The sequence below is a fragment of the Mus caroli genome, unplaced genomic scaffold (genome assembly GCF_978045245.1).
Source record: "Mus caroli unplaced genomic scaffold, Mus_caroli_1 scaffold_3, whole genome shotgun sequence".
In the NCBI taxonomy this organism is placed as follows: Eukaryota; Metazoa; Chordata; class Mammalia; order Rodentia; family Muridae; genus Mus; species Mus caroli.
The window spans coordinates 50,031,841-50,052,604 of record NW_028227258.1 but is presented as its reverse complement, the minus strand read 5'-3'; the positions used below and the strand labels follow the sequence as shown (position 1 = coordinate 50,052,604).

The 20,764-nt window shown below is 40.0% G+C and overlaps 1 protein-coding gene across 4 annotated transcripts in view; it reads right to left on the bottom strand.

Annotated features, from left to right (window-relative positions):
- The window catches only part of Ntng1 (netrin G1), a 366,907-nt gene that overhangs the window by 153,103 nt on the left and 193,040 nt on the right, over positions 1–20,764 (bottom strand). For all 4 annotated transcript variants that reach the window (XM_029475564.2, XM_085835569.1, XM_085835570.1 and 1 more), the window contains exon 3: positions 2,433–3,073. In XM_029475564.2, the coding sequence (XP_029331424.1) occupies positions 2,433–3,073 (641 nt within the window). The remainder of the gene's footprint in view (positions 1–2,432; positions 3,074–20,764) is intronic.

Below are 20,764 nucleotides of genomic sequence, written 5' to 3'. Positions count from 1 at the left end.
GACATCATCTAGTAGCAGACACGCTTTGTATAGATGACCTGTTGTTTAAGGGAGAGATAACAAAGGGCATTAATCCTGAAATTTTCAAGGGAAAATAATCATGATAATTTCTAGGCCAGGAGGTCTCACGAGCCACGATTGCTCAGCTATCTGTTTAGTTATTCCATCATAAGCAAATATTTCTTACATAACTTGAAAGCTGGAGACACGCCGGAGCCATCAGGCCTTGCTTCTTTAGTCCCTCCCCCAGGACTAAAAATACTCTGGCCATCTGGTGCCTAGTGCAGTACATGCCAGCATCGGTTTGCCCCTAGGAATTTGGACAGAGGGTGGAGGTGACAGAGCAGCACCGTATGGAAGAGCCTCACCTCTACTGGACCTCTCTTTTTTGCCCAGCTGCTTCTCACAGGCTCACAGCTATCTGGTGAACAGGAGTGACAGTAGAGGTGAGACTCAGGGAAGGCAGCTTGATAGAATCTGGGTCCAGCTCAACCCTCACAGCCAGCGAAAAGCAGCTGGAGGTCATTGCTAAGGAGAGACTTAAGAGAAAGGTGAGAAGTCTGGAGGGATTCAGTGTTCTTGGCATGCCACCTTTAGGAGATGGCCTGTCTAACTCCAATGAAGCATGCATAAAGCTGTCCTTAGCTTGAAAACGTGTTTTACACTTTCTTCCAAAAGAATCAGAGAATAGAAAAATGAATTTCTAACAGCAAAAATAAGCTTTGACACCAGTTATTTCATAACCTCTGAAAGGTTGCCTTTCTGACAAGGCCAAATCAAAGTTTTGGGGGTATAGTGATCTCTAGAAACTCAACTATACATTAAAGAGTCTTCAAACTGCCAGAAACTGACCTACCTGAATTTAAAATAACAAAATCACATAAATCGCAGGCTATTAACTTTGAACTTTATTCTTTTAGTCATTTTGAGTTATTTGTCATTTGATGTTGGTGTCCTATTGTTAAAAATACCAAACATTTTCATATAGTATATACAAAAAAGAATAAATAGGATCACGTTTGAAATTGATAGTCTTTGACTAAGTTGTCTCTGAACTGTGACCAGACACACTCAAGTCTGAGAATACAGCATCCCATTGCCCTGTCATAGTCTCCTGCTGATCCATGCATACTTCTCTTAACACTAGGGGACCCAAGCTCAGTGTTGGTATCAATATAGCAGGGCATAAATCTCTTAAAAATATTAACTTGCTTTTAAGATATTGTCATCATCCATCACTGAGACCTTGGTTAAATGTTGACAGTAGGGTCCATAGCTAAAAACTCTTCACTGGCCATGAGGAACACAGCACAAATCAGAGGAGACAGCCACAAATTCATGTTATTTTTTCCCCACAGTTAGCATCCTGAAACCCTAGATGCCTCTCTAAGTAAGGCTTACCATTACTTCTTTTTTTCTCATTCTGACACTCAACAGCAACAAATGCCTAGTCATTAGCCTGTGGCAGGCAGACAACTCTCTGAAGAGCCAGAGTCTCAGCACCTCTAGTCGCTGAGGACTAGATAGACTTAAGAGAATCTGTAGGCCAGCCAACTGCATGAAGCCTGATTAAGTGGGTTCGTTCAGTTGCTTGTTCAGATCTATATGCCAGGTGTACCATTTACACACTTACCCTCGTATATCTTCACAGTTTTGAAATGATTACTTCTTTGCTTATATTTCTTTATTTCCTACCCATCCTGTTTCCATTCCCATCATGCCGTGCTGAATGAAAAATCTCAATGTTGGTAGTGTTTGTTCTCATTATTGGAGTTTTTCATTTTAAACAGCTTCAAATTCTTTGTAACGTAATTGCAGTGATATATATATTTCTAAAACCAGGTATCCCTGATTATAACCACTGATGTTACAACACTTGACCATCCGTATTTGACCTATTAAGTGTCCCAAATCCCTATTTTATATGTAAAATATTGATTAATACAATAGAGTCCAAAACCTTTAAAAAGGAAACCTTACCAGTCTTAAAGAGATGGATTTACTTCTCAGATGGCTTTTGAGTCTAACACTGCAGGGTGGATTCTTGTTTGCAATGGGAAATGCAAGATATAGCCTTGTTTCCCTTAACCTTCTAAACAGAGCAACCAGCTTCACTCACTATGTTGAGGAATTTAGCATCACCTTGCCTAGGGAGTTGTTGCTTCCAGTAGGATACTTATGTTTTTTTTTGTTTGTTTGTTTGTTTGTTTAAAAGCTAAAGACCTCCTAAAGAGTGGTAGCCAATGGTGGGTTTACAAATCATTGTTGAGCCAAAGTGTCTCAAAATGCCTTGAGAACGTACTTGCATAGTGGTGCTCCTCAGAAATCAGGAAATAAAAATTGACCTAAGTCACTTTATAATTGTGGGCATAATTTTTGAACATGGTCTCCCCCGCCCCCCACCAATTCAAGATGGGCATGTGTTCTCTTACCTTCCTCGCACCTTTATGTCTGAGATCGCATAAAAGTAACGTGCCAAATGTAGTTCATCTACAAATATTTCCCCAACGGCGGGTCTCAACAGCCTGATCCTCAGGTCCGTGACTGTGAAGAAATCTCTGAGTTTCTTGGTTGTATCCAGCTGTCCATAGAGGGAAGCCATATTCCGTAGCCGAGGTCCAGCGAAAAACGCAAACCTGTCTTTGATCTCAAAGTGGATGATTTTGCTATTCGTGGAGTACCCAGTGGAGTACTCTTCCGTGCAAATGATTTCCAAGACCGTGTGCTGAGATAAATCCTTCACGGATTTCGGGTCCATGTGGAATGCATGGAGGCAGTCTGTGGCATAATACTGATAGGGCTGCCATGTTCGTCCGTAATCAAGAGATTTCTCTAGGATCATTTGGTCTGGACGCCCCGATTCAAAGGTAATAACTATGTTGTCTGTGAGTTCAATGGTTTTGCTCCAAGACAGAGTGATGTTAACCTGGAGAGGTTTGGGGTACTCCTTCCAAGTAGCAGACTGCCAAAATGTGGAGGGATGTCTTCCTTCAAAATCAAACATCAGCTCAGGAGGGTGTGCCAGTTCAGGGGTACTCGCATCACACTCATTATTGCACATGTAAGGGTTGCCCTATGGAAGACAAAGAAAGGAGGGTGCATTAAATACAGGCTGAACAGCCTTTTCTTACTGCTCATAGCTAGCAAGCTAGGACAGAAAACAACAATAACAAAATCACCACACATTTCACTTTCCCCAACTGGATTCTCCTGTATAACAGCCTTTTAAAAAGTACTACAGAACGTTAGAGTGATGACTTAGCAGTTAAGGACACTGCCTTGCTTTTTCAAAAAACCCACATTCAATTCTTAGCACCTGTGGAGCAGCTCACACCTGCCAGTAAGTCTAGTTCGATGGACTATTCTGACCTCCACATGCACCAGGTGTGCAAGAGGTGCACAGACATACAAAACATACACCAAACATAACATATAAAAATAAATCTTGTAAAATTCAATTAGTAATGTTTTGTCTTTTTCTGGACTTCAAAGCACGAGGACAGTTTCTTTATCCCCTGTGTATTAGACACAGAGTGTGGTCATAGAGACATAGAGACTCATAACTGCCTAATGCCTCAAGCCTTCTACTTTCTCCTAGGAAGGTTGGGGGAATCCTTTCTTGACTTGAGATTCCTTAGAACATGGTTTCTTTTTATTATCCATTTTTTGTGGTTATCATACAATTATATCATTTCGCTCTTTTCCTTTCCATCTTCCAACTCCTTCCATGCATCCCCCTTGCTCTTTCTTAAATTTATGGCTTAAAAAAATGTGTGTGTGTGTGTGTATTATGTACTTGTATGTACATTTTTAGGGCTGATCATTTGATATTGAATGATCAATTAGTGTGCTCTTCCCTAGGGAAGATTATTCTACTCTTAGAATTCCTTAGTTGTCTGTAGTTCTTTGTCTAAGGTTGAGGGCTTCTGAGAGGTCCACTTCTGAGTGGCATGTCTCCTGATGTCATCCTTATTCAGGTCTTGGTAAGTCATGGTTCTCTAATAGCTTACTTTTCAAGCAGGGTTTTAGAATTAACCATGAATGATAGATGCCTAGCCCATGTCCTCTATAGCCATGGCTCCCCTCATTAACATTCAGCTTCCTCTTGGCTTTGCCCCCAGTCCATCATACTTAACTGGGTCCCTGCTTCATAAAGTCTGGTTTTAAAACATTTACTTTATTCACCACAAATCATTAAAATGTGGTACACTGCAGGCTCTGGGGCTTGGTCCAAACATCTGGTGTCCTAATAGCTAGAGATGAGAGCAGTGCTCAGGAATGTCTTAGACTGAAAATGTGTTCCGAGTAATGGGGCAGGGAAGCCCACTCTTGCTATGTCGCAGTATCCTTGAGGGATTGGTTCGGACACCCAAATCCGTCTAATCTACAATCCAAAGCATTTGCATATACCCTCCACATACTTAGATTATCTGGAGATGATTTAAATGTAAATGTTATGTAAATAGTTACTACACCGATTCTTTTGGGGACATTGACATGGAATAATCTGTATGCTTGCAGTGCAGAGTCAGCCATCCTGGGCTTGACAATACAGCTCAGGAAACCATCAAACAAGGCACATTTGTAGAATGAGGACCTGTAAATGGCAGGAGGCTGTGACACAGGGTGCCTTCACGTTGCTTATTCTAATGAATCAACATAGTGCTCTACGTGGGCAGAGTCATATATTGTGATTGGTAACTTTCTGCATACCACCCCCCCCCACCCCATGTCTTCTCTCCATGTGTGGTTGACTGCAGATGTTGATGGTAGCTGTGGAGCCTTCAGGTTGTGGGGCAGCAGCTCTAAGCGATGAAGAAGGTGCTGCACCAAAACAGACACTTGTGTGTTTGTTACTTTGCACCAGCCCAGAGGCAGCTCTCAGTGGATGTTGATTATTATTCTCCTTACAAATGCGACTTCCTTTACAACCCACTCAAACAAGAAGCTGGAAATAGAGCTCCTTGTCATGTCACAAGTTGTAATACTGTTTCTGCTACACTAAATGCCTCTTCTAAGCTGTAATACTGCTTCTGCTACACTAAATGCTCCTTCTCAGCTTCCAACAATAGAATCTATAGAGAGTGAGACAGTATTTCCTAATTCTCCTTTACAAAGAATAGCGAATTATAGCATACAAAGTCCACTATTCTGGTATAGTGAATAGTTTTTCCTTATTTTCAGGGAATGTATTACAAGACCCCCCAGGAAATACTGAAAAAGTTCTGGTCAAACTAAGCCCAGTATATATATATTTTTTTTTCTCCCCTACCCCTATTTAACCTGTGAAAAAATATTTATAATTTTATACAGTAAAAATCAACAATGACTCATAATTAAACAGAACAACACATTATAATAAAAACTATGTGAATGAGATCACTCTCAAAATATTTTTATATCCTCTTCCTTTTTAGACAGATATGGACTGTACAGTGTCCATGTGATGAGATGCTATAAATGGGGGATATGGGTGGATGTTCTTGATATAGTGCTAGGCTAGCGGGATATGAATACTGTGAGGCTGGGGATTGCTGCTCTGAGAACTGAGCCTGCTACTCAGTGACTAATCAGTGGGCAGTATCTGAATACAAAGCTAATGCTATTCTTATCCACAAAGGGTGGGACAGAGTCAAACAGAAAGAGACTTCATCACATTACTTACAACAGTGCACAATGCGAACCTTAAACACAGTGTTTGTTTATGGGTTTTTCCATCTAACATTCTGGACCCCAGTTGACCACAAGTAACTGACACTATGCAAAAAGAAACTGTTCTGGGCATTTGTGAGCATCATTGGCTGGAAGAATTGAACTTCTCCTATGGTTTTCAGTCTTTCTCTTGGAATTACACATAGAACTCTTTTCACATTCTTTTCCTGAACTATGAGCTTTTGATCATATCATCTGTTGGATGTGTGAGGTGGATCTCAAGCAATTAATTTACACTGTAGATATAGACACTCAGTTACCTGCTGACTCTTGTGAAATACAAGATGGACACTGAAGAATTGCTGTCTTCCCTAGGGGCAGCCTGCTCCTACCTAGTCAGCCAATACTTTCTCCCCCTTCTCCATTAAAGCAACTGAATCCAAACACTGGCAACAGGTGTAGGGGACTCAGGTATAATTGAGATGAGGCAGGAGAAAGGAGAGAAGGGATATTATGTGAATAACAGAAGTGTTTTAAAAATATACTCAAGAAATCAGTGATAATGGAAATGTTGCTGTACTTCTTTCTCGGATTTCAATTCCCTATTCCTGATCCCAGCGTCTGCAACACTATTTATAGGCTTCCCCTTCAAAATGAGCTGGGGCAGGGTGAGGGTGGGGGTGGGGGCGGGTAACTTTCTGTTCCAGGTGGAATAAATCACCAAATTTATTATTATTTAAACTCTCTTAAGCATACAGGAGCGCCAAATGCAAAGCTCTGCAAACTGGCAAAGGCTTTTTATGGAGGGCTATAAATATTGTGGAATCTGTCAGGATTTATAAATTCCAAATAGATGTAAATGCACATCTCACTGGAAGGGGTCAGATTTACAAAGATCATACCTTTATTTGAAATTGACTTTTAAAATATGGTCACTTCGACACCTGTCATCATGCAGCCATCTGCATCATCACTAATGCGGATGCTACCACTTTCAGTCTGACTAGAGTGCCTTCACCTGTGGCCAGAAGTGTGGGAACAAAGGAAGGTGGCTTTTGGATCCCCCGGGAGGGAATAATCTTAGATTAGTTTTAACTATCAGTGGAAGACAGCATTTGTTCACCTTCAGCTTCCATGTGCAAAGTTTCTCAGGTGGGGATCAACGCATTGGGACCAAAGAAAGTAGAGGCACATCAATCAGATTCTGGGGGTGCATAAATACTAAAAAACAAAAAACAAAAACAACCCCTCCTAAAAATGGTTGTTGAAGACATCTGTCTAAAAGGCATTCACCCATTCCTGGAATTAAAGGTCATGTCAACCCCCCTGCCCCATTCAGCTTACTAAGGCACTTTGCATATCCTCTCATTCCTCCCTCACAGTAGAGGGAATCAAGCATAGGGAAGTGTTTAGGAAACTTGCCAAAATCACTTGAAGAGTGTAAGAAGCAGAGTCAGCCAGAACCCCTAATATCTACACTCAAGGTTCCTGACTTACAACCTTACAATTTCCTTGTCTTAGAAGCAGTGCCGACCAGTCATGAAAAAAAATGCCCAAGACCAGGTGAGTTGTTTTTATTTTTTAAATTTTGAAAGGCAGCTTAAGATTTTGTTTCAGCTTGGATGAGCATCTGAGATATCTTAAAAAAGAGAAACTTGTCTAAGGATGCTTGAGCCTCACTTGGAAGAAGGAATGGAATGGTAATTGAAGGCAGATGGAGGGAGAGAACTGGGTGGGAGAGGGAATCAGGACAGGAGTAGGGGGGTTCTGGTTCCAGTGTGGGGAGGGGCAGGGGAGATGACTGGTTGGCCATGAAAATGAATGGAAATCTTCATTGGAGCAGGGGGTAGAGGGTATCTCCAGGAAGAAATGGAGACTTGAGAGAGAGAGGAGTCACCCAAGAATTGATGCAGGAGTCCTAACCTGTGACTCACAGAATTGGGGATATGGAGCCCAGGAAGGCTGCCTCCTGTGGCCAGGCAGGAACCCCAGTGGATCGATAGAGACACCGACCTATCCAAAAAACCAACCAAATTTTCCACCAGAATTTATTCTGTGTACAAAAAAAGTACAGGGATTTGGGATGGAGCAGAGATTGAAGGAATGGCCAACCAATAACCAGCCCATCTTGAGACCCATCCCATGTTGAAACACCAATCCCTGACACAATTAATGATACTCTGTTATGCTTGCAGACAGGAGTCTAGCATGGCTGTCTTCAAGGAGGTCCCACCCACCAACTGACCCAAGACAGAGGCATACACCCACAGCCAAACACTAAATGGAGCTTGGGGACATTTACGGAAGAACAGGAGGAAAGATCAGATCCTGCCCTCTAAGGAGATAGGGATTCCATAGGAAGACCAGTAAAATCAACTAACCTGGACCCTTGGGGCTCTCAGAGACCAAACCACCAACCAAAGAACATACACAGGCTGGGTTCAGGCCTTTCTGCACTTATGTAGCAGATGTGCAACTTGGTCTTCATGTGGGTCCTGAACAACTGGAGCTGGGGTTATCACAAAAGCTGTTTGTTGTCTGTATGTGGGATATGTTCTTCTACCTAGGCTGCCTTGTCTGGCCTCAGTGGGAGAGAAAGGACCTAGCCTAACAGACTTGGAGTTCCAGTATCAGAGGATACCCAGGAAGGTTCCCACCTACTCAGAGGAGAAGAAGAGCGGGGATAGGGGAAGGATTATGGGAAGGATGACAGAAAGGGGGACAGTGAGCAGGATATAAATAGAATAACTAACTAACTAAATAAATAAATAAATAAATAAATTTAATAAAAAATTTTGAGGGTTCAGAGGGCAAACAACAACAATAAAAGAATTTTGTGTAGTTTCACAAGATATATCTATTTTCACTTACTCAAGCCCTTCTTAAACTCAGTAACCCCTTTGTATCCTAAAGAGCTATGGCCATGGGCAGCATCCACTGAGATCCTCTGTTTTATGTTATTCTTAGAATTGTAAGCATGCGAGGTTCAGAGGGCTCCTCACACCTCTACTTTAGTTCTTACATAAAGACATGGCAACGGAAAAGCCTGGATCTGTAATTTGTCTTTTGGGAAGCAGTGCCTTTTCCCTTGGCCTCAGCAGCATATCCAGCTCTGTGTGAAGGCTGGCAAAATATGGTTTCTCATAGCTTCACATAGATTTGATGTTTCAGAAAGATGAGAGAAGTTTTATACGTTCAACAATTCATATCGATTGACCACTATATGACTGTATTAAAGGGACTTGTCTGGATTCCTAAGATAGCTCAGTGAGCAAATTCTGATCCTTTATTTCTGTGATGTTTTCATCCCAGGTGGAGGGGATGTACTAAGCAAATAAGTATGCACTGCTGTGTGGTGCTCTGTGGTCATAGGGACTGTGGAACAATGAAGCCAACTGAAGGAGAGCACCCTTGGGGGAGGGATGTTGATTGTAATTTTATCCTGCGAGGTCAGAGAAGGTCTCACTGATAACATGACATTTGAGCAGATTAAGAACAATTTGTAATTTACACAGGGGATCATCAGAGGAGGTGACCAGAATGACAGGTTTGTCCTTCATCTGACTCTACTCTTAGGGGTGTTTTCAGCAGCACTGCAATTTATTGCAATCGATAAGTAAACAAATCACCTGAAATGGGAATCTACACCAAATGACTGCTGATACCAAAAGAAATAGATAAATGAATAAAAATAAAATAAACCTATCCACTCTTCCCCTTATTCCATAGCACTTGTATTCTTGGAGACGATTGATTGTTTGATAGCTATTTAACATAATTTACCCAGAGACAGTGACGCCAGGAGAAAATTAGCAGAGGATGAAATAAAGGGGAGGTAGGTGAGAGAAAGAAAACAAAGACAGCCAAAGGAATCAAGAATCTCACCAGCCCCGGTAGAGCTGAAGGAAAGATTATATGCTAAAATATTTAGTGTAAATATTTCATGTGGATGTGATCTGTAATACTGTTGTTACAGAGAATTATCGGTATGAAAACAATTCTTGTTAAAAGGATTAGGTTAATTAAATTTTAGACTACTCCAACTCCACCCTAATCCCTTCTAATAACATCAAGAATGAAATTTATGTAAGAAAATGCAACTTTTCCCTACTTATGAAAACAAAGACCAGTTCTTCCTATTAAATCTCACAGATGCAGGCATCTGCATTGTAAGTAGTTACTCTGTGGCCTGGCAGACAGCCTTAAGTAGTTCTTAATTTAAAATCCTTTGTCTATGGGAAAGTAAAGAAGATGTGTGACTATGTAGATAGTATTTACACCACTATGAGGTGTTTAAATAATTAAACTGATTTCACTATTAAATATTTTTATAACAATTAGAACATCGCATGAGATACTTTCATTTTTAAAATATTAATATTTTACCTCTGGGAGAATTGAAATTACATATTAATTAGCAATGTGTTGGCACAGTGTAATGTTGTTATTTTTTCCTAATGTGCTTTCAGAATTCAAAGGACAAGTACAGTTGCTGATATGTGTTCCCTGTTTCAGTGGACGGAGGCCTTTTTCTTCTGCAGATTGGTATTTTGCAAGACCATCCTTTCACCTAAGCTCTGTGAAGTCTTTCAGAGTTAAAAAGAAATCGTACATGTTCAAGTATTGCTGTAATACTGTAATACTTAAGTACTATCTGCTTGACTTTTTCTCTCAAGAATTTACCTATCATCAAACACCTGGGAATTAGAGTTGGAAATGGAAACGGTACTCAGGGCCAATTTGTTGTTAATATTACTGTAAGTTATATGCTGAGCAAGACATGCTTGCAGGAGGCTGTGTGAATCTTTTGGGTTACACGCAAAGCCATCTTGAAAAACAGAGAGAGTTACTGACATTTGTGTCTGGCCAATCTTTACTCATATTGACCCTTGAAAGTCAAACATAGGGAAGGAAGAAGCAGCACTCTGTGGTCCACCCACCCTGTTGCTGCCCAGTTTTGGAAATAGACATCGCTAGCTGTTTGCCAATTTAAGGCCTTTAAAAAGATTCTAGAACTGGCAGATTCCCAGAGAAGCCCTGATCCTAGAGTTTGTTCTAACTGCTAGGAGGTGGTACCACCTTCGGCAGACACCTCCCTCTTTACTTTCACTTGTCTTCCTGGGAGCCCAGTAGGCTCCTAGGCTCTCAGAGGCCAGTAATTGGCATCTTTATTTGAGAGTTGCAATTGTTGTGGTTTTTCCTAACCCATTCTTGGAACTTCTCTGTCTCAACATTCTTCTACCTCAGATGATTTCACAACTCACACACAGACAATTTAGCTTTTACAGCTTTTCTGAAGATATTAAGATGTCCCTGAAATGGAACATGGGACTCAGGCTCTTCTGAGCTTCCCTCTTTTTGGTCCTGCAGCTCTGCTACTGGCACTGGGAAGAAGCAGAAAGAAGATAGAAACAGAGTAGGAAGATCCAAGAGAGAGGCCATCTTTACTAGAAGTTGGAAGGGCATTTGTCAGTACCACCAACATGAGCACAAAGAGGAAAGACCCATAAGGTAGCTTGTTCCCTTTGCCCCAAGGTCATTAAGAAATAAAGTGTTATGACCACTACAAACAGCAATAGAATCTCAATTAGTAAAACTGCAGAGGTAGCATACTGGGCCTTAACATAGAATGTGTTTATGACAGTATAGCCTGTTACACTCAGAGTCTTCCAGGCATTAGATATGCAAAACCTTTGGATCAAAATCAACTATGTGTTTGTCAGTGTATGAATCTCAGGTTTTAGTTTGGAAAATATAGCACTCCAAGAATAGTAGAAGACAAAAGGGTTTGTTTTTATAACTTTATTTGTTGAGAAAGGGCCTTTCTAGGTAGCACAGGCTGTCCTGGAGATATCTATGTAGCTTAGGCTACCCTCACACTCATGATCCTTCTGCCTCAGCCTCCAAAATCATTTAGTTTTATAACTTTGGAGTTTAAAAGTGATTGCTCCCTTTTCTAAGGAAACCCTTTGTTCACGGTGGAGTTTCCTCTCCAGGGCAGGCACAGGCTTAAAGTCTGATTGAAGTTACAGCTTGTTTCAATCTGTTCTCTGACAGTACTAACACCTTGTGGACATTTTCACTCAAAAAATAAAGTCACGATAGCTTAACCTTTCCATAGTGAGAATACGGGAAGCCACATCACAGATTGTGGGCCATAATAGACACCTGCACAAATCCCCACAGAAGATTATGTCCAGGACTTTCACACTGGTGAAGGCCACAGGGGTCAGCAGACACATTTCTAAAGAGGAGCCAAATGTGTTCCTCCATCACAAACCACACAAATGGATTCCTACATGGCAACCTAAACCAATGTTTCCTGTGTTCTGGGGAGGAACAAAATATTAACAGAACCAAGCCAAAAGGAAAGGGGATGTTTATAGATGAACACTGTAATAAGGCAATATAGTGTATGGGTTTAGAAATGGCTTTTAAAAATTACTGTCTTAAAAACACACAAATACTGGGTGAACTATTTGCCTTATATATAACCAGAACAGAGGTACAAAATAGTAATAGCTCAAGAGGGCAGAGGACACTTCGGTAAGAGTAGTTTAAGGGAAACAAGGGGTGGTAAGTCACCTCACAGTAAGAGGTGCCATCCTGAAGGCACTGTAAGAGCTGGGTGGCTTGAGCTGGAAGCTCTGGTGTGATGCTCAAAACCATGTTTCTTCTTTTCTTACATGAGACGAAAGGTTCAAGCCCACCCAAAGCCCATTTTCTGGAGGCCATCAGTTGTGAGAGAATTTGGGAGGACCAATCCTATCGTTTGATGATCCTGACCGTAAGAAGAGGGAAGGGACTCCTAATTTATGGGCTTCCAAAAGGATTGACTTGGAGTCTGAAATCCCCACACTGCTCATGGATCTCAATTTCTTCCAAAGTCTTTCCTTGCGTACTGGATACTAACTAAGCAAACCTATTAGCTTTTAAAGAGGGATTGTGAAGAACAACGGAAAAACAACATGGCAAAAGGGGTGGTGGTGGTGCAGATTATACAATCAGTAAGCACTATTCCTATTCCCAGAAACAGCACTCTGTCCTTACAGGTAAATAGAGGTATAGACCCCACAGTGCAATTCCCAGGAGTGTTTGTCTCACCTTCTAGTAGACAATTAAGTATATGTTATATAACAATGGGTATTTTATCCACTACCACAGAGAAGTTCCTGTCAAGCTCTCTCAGAATAAAACAACACAGTGATATTTCATGCTTGGGACTGTTCTGGGGTGGGGGTTGTGCTCAAACCCACTTGATGGAGGAGGAGGACTCTGAGCCTCCACAGCAGCATGCTATTTTGCAGCCTGCTTCCTGCTTCTGCCTCTGCTTGTTTCATACAAATTATCTTCAGAATTATGAGTTCATCTTTCCCAACATCGAATTACTAGTCAGCAAAAAAAAAAAAAAAAAAAGATTGCCTTTGACCCTTTGACAGTCCTGGTAGTTCTCCACAGAATAAGAAATGGAGCATGGAATCCAGCCACCCCCCTTGCCTTCCCCTTGCTCTCATGGGTGCTCATCCTTATGGTAATGGGAGTTGATGTCATCTTCATAATATTGACCCCTACACTCTACCTCTAGGACCTCTGATGTTTTGTCTCTGAGGACAGGCATTGGCATCTTTATGGCAGACCTCAGACAAACATGTTTATTAAAAACATCTTGATTTCAGTGGCCCTCTTATAAAGAGAATATTTCTTTTTAATCTTCAGTTTCCAAGGACACTGTAAAGATCCCAAAGCAGTTGTTCATCTGTACATTTGTCTTTTATTCACCCACTCATTCATTTGATAATTATGCTTATATGTCTCACTGTGTTGTATACCAACAAAGAAGCACAGTCCCTACATCAACAAGGCTTGCAGTTTAGTTGGGAAGACAGACTATAAAAAATAAATAATTATAATAAATAAAACCAATCAATTCAAGAAGGGATAATATGGTTTCAGTTTCATGGAAGAAAATAGGGTCAAAGTCGTTTGACCAAGGTTGATAGGAAGAGTTCTTTTAGAGCAGTGGTTCTCAACTTTCCTAATGCTGGGACCCGTTAATCAAGTTCCTCATGTTGTGGTGAACCCCACCCATAAAATTATTTACTTGCTACTTCATATCTGTAAATTTGCTACTGTTATGAATTGTAATGTAAATATTCGATATATAGGATATCTGTTATGAGAATCTCCAAAGGGTTGCCACCCATGGGCTAAGGGTCGAGAACCACTGTCTTAGAAGATCATACTTAACTTAAAACTTAAAAAATATTGAGAGAGAGAGAGAGAGAGAGAGAGAGAGAGAGAGAGAGAGAGAGAGAGAGAGAGAGAGAGATTAGTAGACAAAGAGAGAGCAAATGCCAGGCCTGAACTTGGATGGAACATGGGGATCTGCAGTAACCACAGAGAAGTGATTGATGTAACTAGATATTTGACGGTCATTTTTCCTAAGCTGTGAAATACTAGATTTGAAATTGTAAGGTGATCAGGATGTCTAAATTCAGAAATGCTAGACTTGATATTCTCATTGGACAAACGGTTGAGTTAAGCTTACATATTGCTAGCTGTATATTCAACACTATTCTAAATGCTTACATTAACATGTTGGGATCTTCCTAACAGTAATAGAGGTAGATAGTGTGTTTATATTGTTCTGTAGATACTGAAATGGAAGCACAAATCATTTAAATAGCTTGCTCAGAATCACAGAGCTACTAATGCTCACAGTGTTTTTATAACCCAATTAGTCAATAGAGGCAAACGAAGCTACTGAGCTGTATGCTGCTGTCACAGTCCCTGCCTCCCTCCATCTTCATGATCTAGAGTCAATGTGAGTCTTGACCCCCAGGGCAGATATAGTCAATGCCTGAGACATTGGCTTAAGAAGATATTTGAAACTGAGGATGGATGAGGATGCTAGAGGTGGAAGAAGGAGGATGAGGACTGTGTCCCAGTCAGATCAATGGCCAGTGCTTGTCTGATAGCTTCAAGGATACTATCTACCTCTTCATGGAAAAACTTCTCCTCAACAAATGCTTATGGATCACTCTTTATTTTTTTAGAAAAATATTTTATTTTATTTTCTGTATATGGGTATTTTGACTGCATGCACAGGTGTGTGCACCACATGCATGCCTGGGGCCATGGGCATCCTGGAACTGGAGTTACAGACAGTTGTGAGTTGCTGTATTGTTGCTGGAAATTGAACCTGGGTCCTCTGCAAAAGCAGCCAATGCTCTTAACTGCTGAGCCATCACTCCAGCCCCTTACTCTTTAATTTCTAAGTTGATTTGAGTGGAGCAATTCTAGAATAAATGAGATGTTAAAACACACAAAGGGTAAATTTTAATTTTAAGACGGTTGTTTTGTCTCTGATAGTAGGAGAAGATACTCTCTAGCAAACCATTAATGCCTGGTAAGTAAAAATCACAGTACAGTGCTTGCTAGAGGGAAAGAAAAAGCAGTCAAAGATAAACTGTCTGTAAATGTATCTTTCTTTTATTAGTTTATTTAAAGCTATGAGGAAAGAAGCAAACCTCCCTCAAAAGAAAAATTTTAAAGAAAAAAATCCATATTATCATTTAAGGTGGAATTACAGCAAGGGGTTATTAAAGTGGAAGCATGGTGACTTTTATCTCCTGATGTCCTCTCAAAGGCTTACTGCCTCTGTCTGCTAACTTAGGCTTAGTCCTGGAATCTTCTAGCTTTTACATGGTCTTATCCAGGCCTAGAATGTTTTCCGCCTCTGAGATTTGCTGCTGAAGAAGCTCACCCTTGTTCATTCTGATTTCTGGCCGACTGATTCAACTCAGCAGCTCTGGCTCAAAACTCCTCTCCAAGCTGACTGATTCAATCTGGCTTCACTCTCCTCCTCTCACTTCTTGCTCTACTTGCCTTTAATCTAATTCTAGTATGGAATCCTGCTAGGGATGAAAGTGTCATACTGGTTTGTTCTAATCACAGTTAATGCTTTTAGTCTACCGGTATCTTTTCCTCGTTGATTCCTTTACGTGTTCTTCGTTCTTCCAGTTCTTAAAATTAAGATTTCCCCATGTCCCAATCTGTTGGTATTTTTGCTCCCATTTCTCATGTACTTCTTAGGTAATTCATGCTGCAGCTTAAACTGTCACTTATACTTTGATGAGCCTATGATCCTGTGTCTAGTTCTTAGTTCCCAGATGAACATCTATTGAACTACCTATCTGAATATCATCAAAATTCTGACTCAGTCATAGGAATCCCAAACAAAACACATCGAAAAGTTAACTTTTCCTTTTCCCTTTTCTTCTCCTTCCTGGAGATTAGATGGATGTTGTGGTTTGAACATAAAATAGTCACCATTGTGAACATGATGCTGTTTTCGTAGGTTGAGGAACAGCTAGTGGAGGTATTCAATTTTTTTAACAATCTGGTCCTTCATTTTGTCCACTCTTGGTTCTTGACTATATATGCAGTGTGACCAGCTATCTCACCATCTCTAGCACGGACTCTTTCCTTTAAATTATAAGCCAAGAGAAACCCTTTCTTCCTTAAGTTGCACCTTATCAGGTATTTGATCACAATGATGATGAATGCGATTAATACAGTTCTAAGCAAGGATGGTTTAATTTGGATTGTATTCCCACTAAAATGATTTAATCTGAATCCAGCAATGAGAAATTATCAGACAAACTGAAACCGGGGTGGCTTTCTACCAATGAGCTGCTCTTATGAAAAGTAACTCCTCATGAAAGATAGAGGAGCAGGGCCAAATGCCAGATTTCCAGAGATTAAACAGGTCTCACTGCCAATCCCACCCCTCCCCACAAAAGCAGTTCTTCTATTCAAACCTTTAAGGAGAAATGTGATAGGACTAGAAGAGTGATTGAGTATTATATGACAGCAGAAGGTCCATATTAATTTTCCAGTGGAGGTGGCATAATTATAATTACATAGGAGCATGTCACCACTTGTAAGTGATTACTGGGCATTAGGATGACAACTTGTGCTCAAGTGATTCTGTGAAAACATTTATATCATGGGCACAACTACTGTAAGTTTAAGATGTAGGCAAACGCAATGATGGTTATGTGTCAAGCCAGGAAAGAAAATTCATAATTTTAAAAATAAAGTATCAGTTTTAAAAGGATTTTCCCTCACAAACCAGTAGCCTATATTTCAAAATGTGTAAGAATAGTTGATGAGTTCAGTCCCTCTCTTCCAGGGATTACATCCTTGTGTCCTGAGCTGGGTTCAGTACCATGAATTTGGTAAGTCCTTACATGCCACTCACTCAGGGCCATCTGGACTGCACTTCCATTAGGATTGCTATGCTGCTTCTCTTTAACTGAGGATCAAGTCTGTTTGGCTTTTGTCTAAATTCAGCTCTACCACTTTTTCACTATGTAATGTTTCACAAGCTAGTTTTTCAAACCCAAATATTTGTCCTTTTAAAAGTCAATGGCAGTCTGTCCTTTATGATGTCAACTTGACAAAACAGTACACAATGCATGTTAAATGCTTAATGTCTCCTTCAAATGCAGTTATCCTCAATAAATAGTAGTTAGCATGGTGAGTATGTTCTACCTGCTCCCGTTGGCTAATAGAATAGTACCTGTTTGCTAATCGGTTTCCCAAGACAGGACCCACTGTTACTGAAAAAGGATGTTCATACCTCCACTACCTTCTTCAGTTTTTAAACTGATAGTTGCTTTAAAATTATCTCCACTGTAGAGTTTTGGCTTTTTATAATCTATTATCTGTGGAGCTGCTAAACAGACCTTTTGAAATTGCAAGTCTGCCTGTGTATCATGTTCTCTCCTAAAGTTATTAATAGATTTGTCACTACCTTCAAGGGGACAGTTCAAATCCTTGGCTACAGGTAAGCTCTTCCCAGGCGTGGCCTCTGAAAACACCTTTCATCTTGTCCATACTTATTTATGTTCAGTGCATGAGTCATCCCAATCAGGGTACATGACCATGGAGCAAAGAATGGACCACATGCATGAAAAGGCAGCTTACATTAAATTGCAATTAGTTTTTATGTCTCCTTCCACATAGAAGAATAATTAGCATATATATTCACAGCAAAATATTTACTCATTTAAAAGAGTAAGAGACATAAACAGAAAAGGAGAATAAAAATAGGATAAAAACATGTAAATATGATAGTATGGGATGAAATGGATGGTAATTAAAAATTAAAAGAGATAACCAAATTTAAAGAATTAATTGACTTCTCTAAGTTTTATATAGAATTTAATGTGAAGGTATATACATGTAGATAGGAAAAAGGAGTCTTGCTCCAAGTGCCGTGTCTCTATGTGACTGATGTAGCCCCCCGGGTTTCTGGTGAGGTTAGAGGACAATGACAAATTACATAAGCTGTGGCTGTATCCAAGTCCTTTCCTGATATTCATTTTATCTTCATTTTCTCCATCAGTCAAAGCAGCGTTTCTTCTATTGGTCTTAGAGTAGAACATCTCTTTTCCTAATCCCATCTTATACAAGAAGCAGAGTACCAAGGATTTGATTTGTTCTTGAGTGGTTGCAAACTGTGATGAAGCAGCATCGAATGGGGGTGGTAGCAGCTTTCTAATGTCCAGTTATGAAGTGACTCAGTAGGAATAATCCTCTGTAACGCCTGGAGTGAATGGGCACAGAGAAGAAAAGACCAGGGATGACTTGCTGCATAAGAGGAAGGTGGTCTTTGTTTCCTGTGGCTAATTAGAGGGATCTTAAAAGTTCTACTTGAGTCTAGGGTTTGGTTCTTCATGAGTTAAATTTAACCCTTGTGGGCACTAAATTATAGGAGCTACTTCACAGGCTTGTCAGTGGGATTCTACATATAGTTCTCTCTCTCTCTCTCTCTCTCTCTCTCTCTCTCTCTCTCTCTCTCTCTCTCTCTCTCTCTCTCTCCCCTCTCTCTCTTTCCGAAAGATGTTTCTGCTATATAGGTCGAGGCATAGACGTCTGGGTCTCGCCACTACCTGGCACACAGATCCCATATTCCAAGGCCATGTCAGTTTACAAACTCTTCATTGTATACCCTCTTTCCCCCCTCTTCTTTTAACTTCTGTTTTGTTTGTTCAGTTTTGGGGAGAGAGAGTGCAATTGTACAACCCAGTCTTGCTTCAAACTCATAGCAGTATTTGCACCTTAGCCTCTTTAGTGATGCGATTTCGGGTCTGTGTGCTCCAGCTCAAATTTAGATGTGCTCTTAGTACAAACCTTCAATCTCTCTGACTGGAATCCTTTAGTATACACCTTTAATTACAGTGACATCTAATGAGGGCCAAACAAAGTCAGAGACAGATTTGACAGAATTAGTCAGAGATAGGATACAGCCAGCTCTAAAGAGAAAACCTACTGAACAGCATTACAGGGAGTGTGAAGGAATTTGGTTCATTTAGTGGGAAGTCAGTGCAGTGAGTGCAGGGCAGTCGAGCTGAGCTCCTTTCTGAGCTCATGCAGTTCAATGCAGATCAACAGAGGCAGTTGATGCCAGAGAATAAGGAGAGACTAAGAGACTCTTTTACCCCAAGTACTCCATTCTTAACATTTCCAACTGTGAAATATCCTCTAAATCCGCTATTTTCTTTGCAGCCACTTTTCAGAATTTCACATCCCAAAGTGCATTCATAATTCATGGTATACTAATATGTCCTTAAAATAGGAGCATATTTTATATAAATTAATGGACACATCCTGGTGCATTAACAGCAATAAATACCACATTCACCTACTTGTAAAGGTAGCTGTTATTTTACCAGGGCCATCATCATGAACTGGAATAAATCAAATGACAAACAGTATGAAGCAACTGACATGTGCCAGACATGTTCAACATTACAGATTAACTGAAGACAAGGTTAATTTATCCTTAGCAGTTGTGTGGTGCAGTAGCATGACAAGATAGAGAGAATATATCATCTTGAAAATAGGAAAACAGGTATGACAAGGCATTGGATTTTGTGGTAATAAAATAATTGCCATTTTCTGTTAGCAGACCATATGTTTAAATGTGTACCGTTGAATAGACATTTTATTAGACAGTCATTGTGAAGTATTTAAATGAGGTAAAGCCTAGGTTTTAGAAAATGTCTGTGCTTCATCTAGGTGAAGAGGAGGGCTGTTATGTTTGTCAGATAAATACAATTCCTTAAAACTCGTGTCTTCAGTTTACTGAGAAGAGACTGAGATTCACAGTGTCATGAAACGTAGTCAAGGCAAGTTATAGAGTCATGTATATTTTATTTGGAGGTTCATACTCAGCCATGATGAAATAGGGAATCCATTTAAATACACAGTGCAAGCTGGTTTTAGATAGGGAGGTAGAAACTCTTTGAGTTTAATGAACTAGAGAGAATAAAGTCATCAGTGTTTTCTAGAAGCAGACATATCATACATGGTTAGCCTTTTAAAAAATTAGTTTCCCAGATTTTCTTCTAGAGAGAGAAAAAAATTCGTTCAGGTAGAATTGAATTTTAGGAGTCACCTAAGTTATGGGGAGTAGTTAGACGTGGGATTCCAACCAAATTCTAGTTATGGACATGCATATAATTCAAGATATTATCTTTGAATCTATCCTAATTTCTACCATGTGGACATACAACAAATGATAAACAAGTGAGTTAATGAAAGCTATTTTGTGATTAATTTTTCCATTTAATAAAATATGAATATTCTACAATATTGGAGGAACAATTAAACATCTTTGACATTTAATTGTCTATTTGCTGTGCAAATTGATTACAAATCGATTATAATCAATTTGGATTTTATTACGAATCCAAATGGTCCCTTCACATAAATATGAAGCATGAATCTTACTATCTCTTCTTTGTTAGTCTTCAAACATCAGTTCACCAAGTGAAAATTATGCAATTACACATGGAGAGATATTGATGCAGACTAAGAATGGTGAAAAATCAATCTAGAGCTGATAACTAATCCTACCAAAGCTTGAGGGACTAGGGATAGGGAGTCTTTGTAATAGTAGAATGTCATGGTTACTGCTTCATACGAAAGGGGGTAGCCTGAAGATACGAAGGCTAACTAGGAGTTAGTTTTGACTAAATAGGTATCAGAACATGTGGCTGGGATATGTTGATTTAAACAAGATGATATACATTCAGCA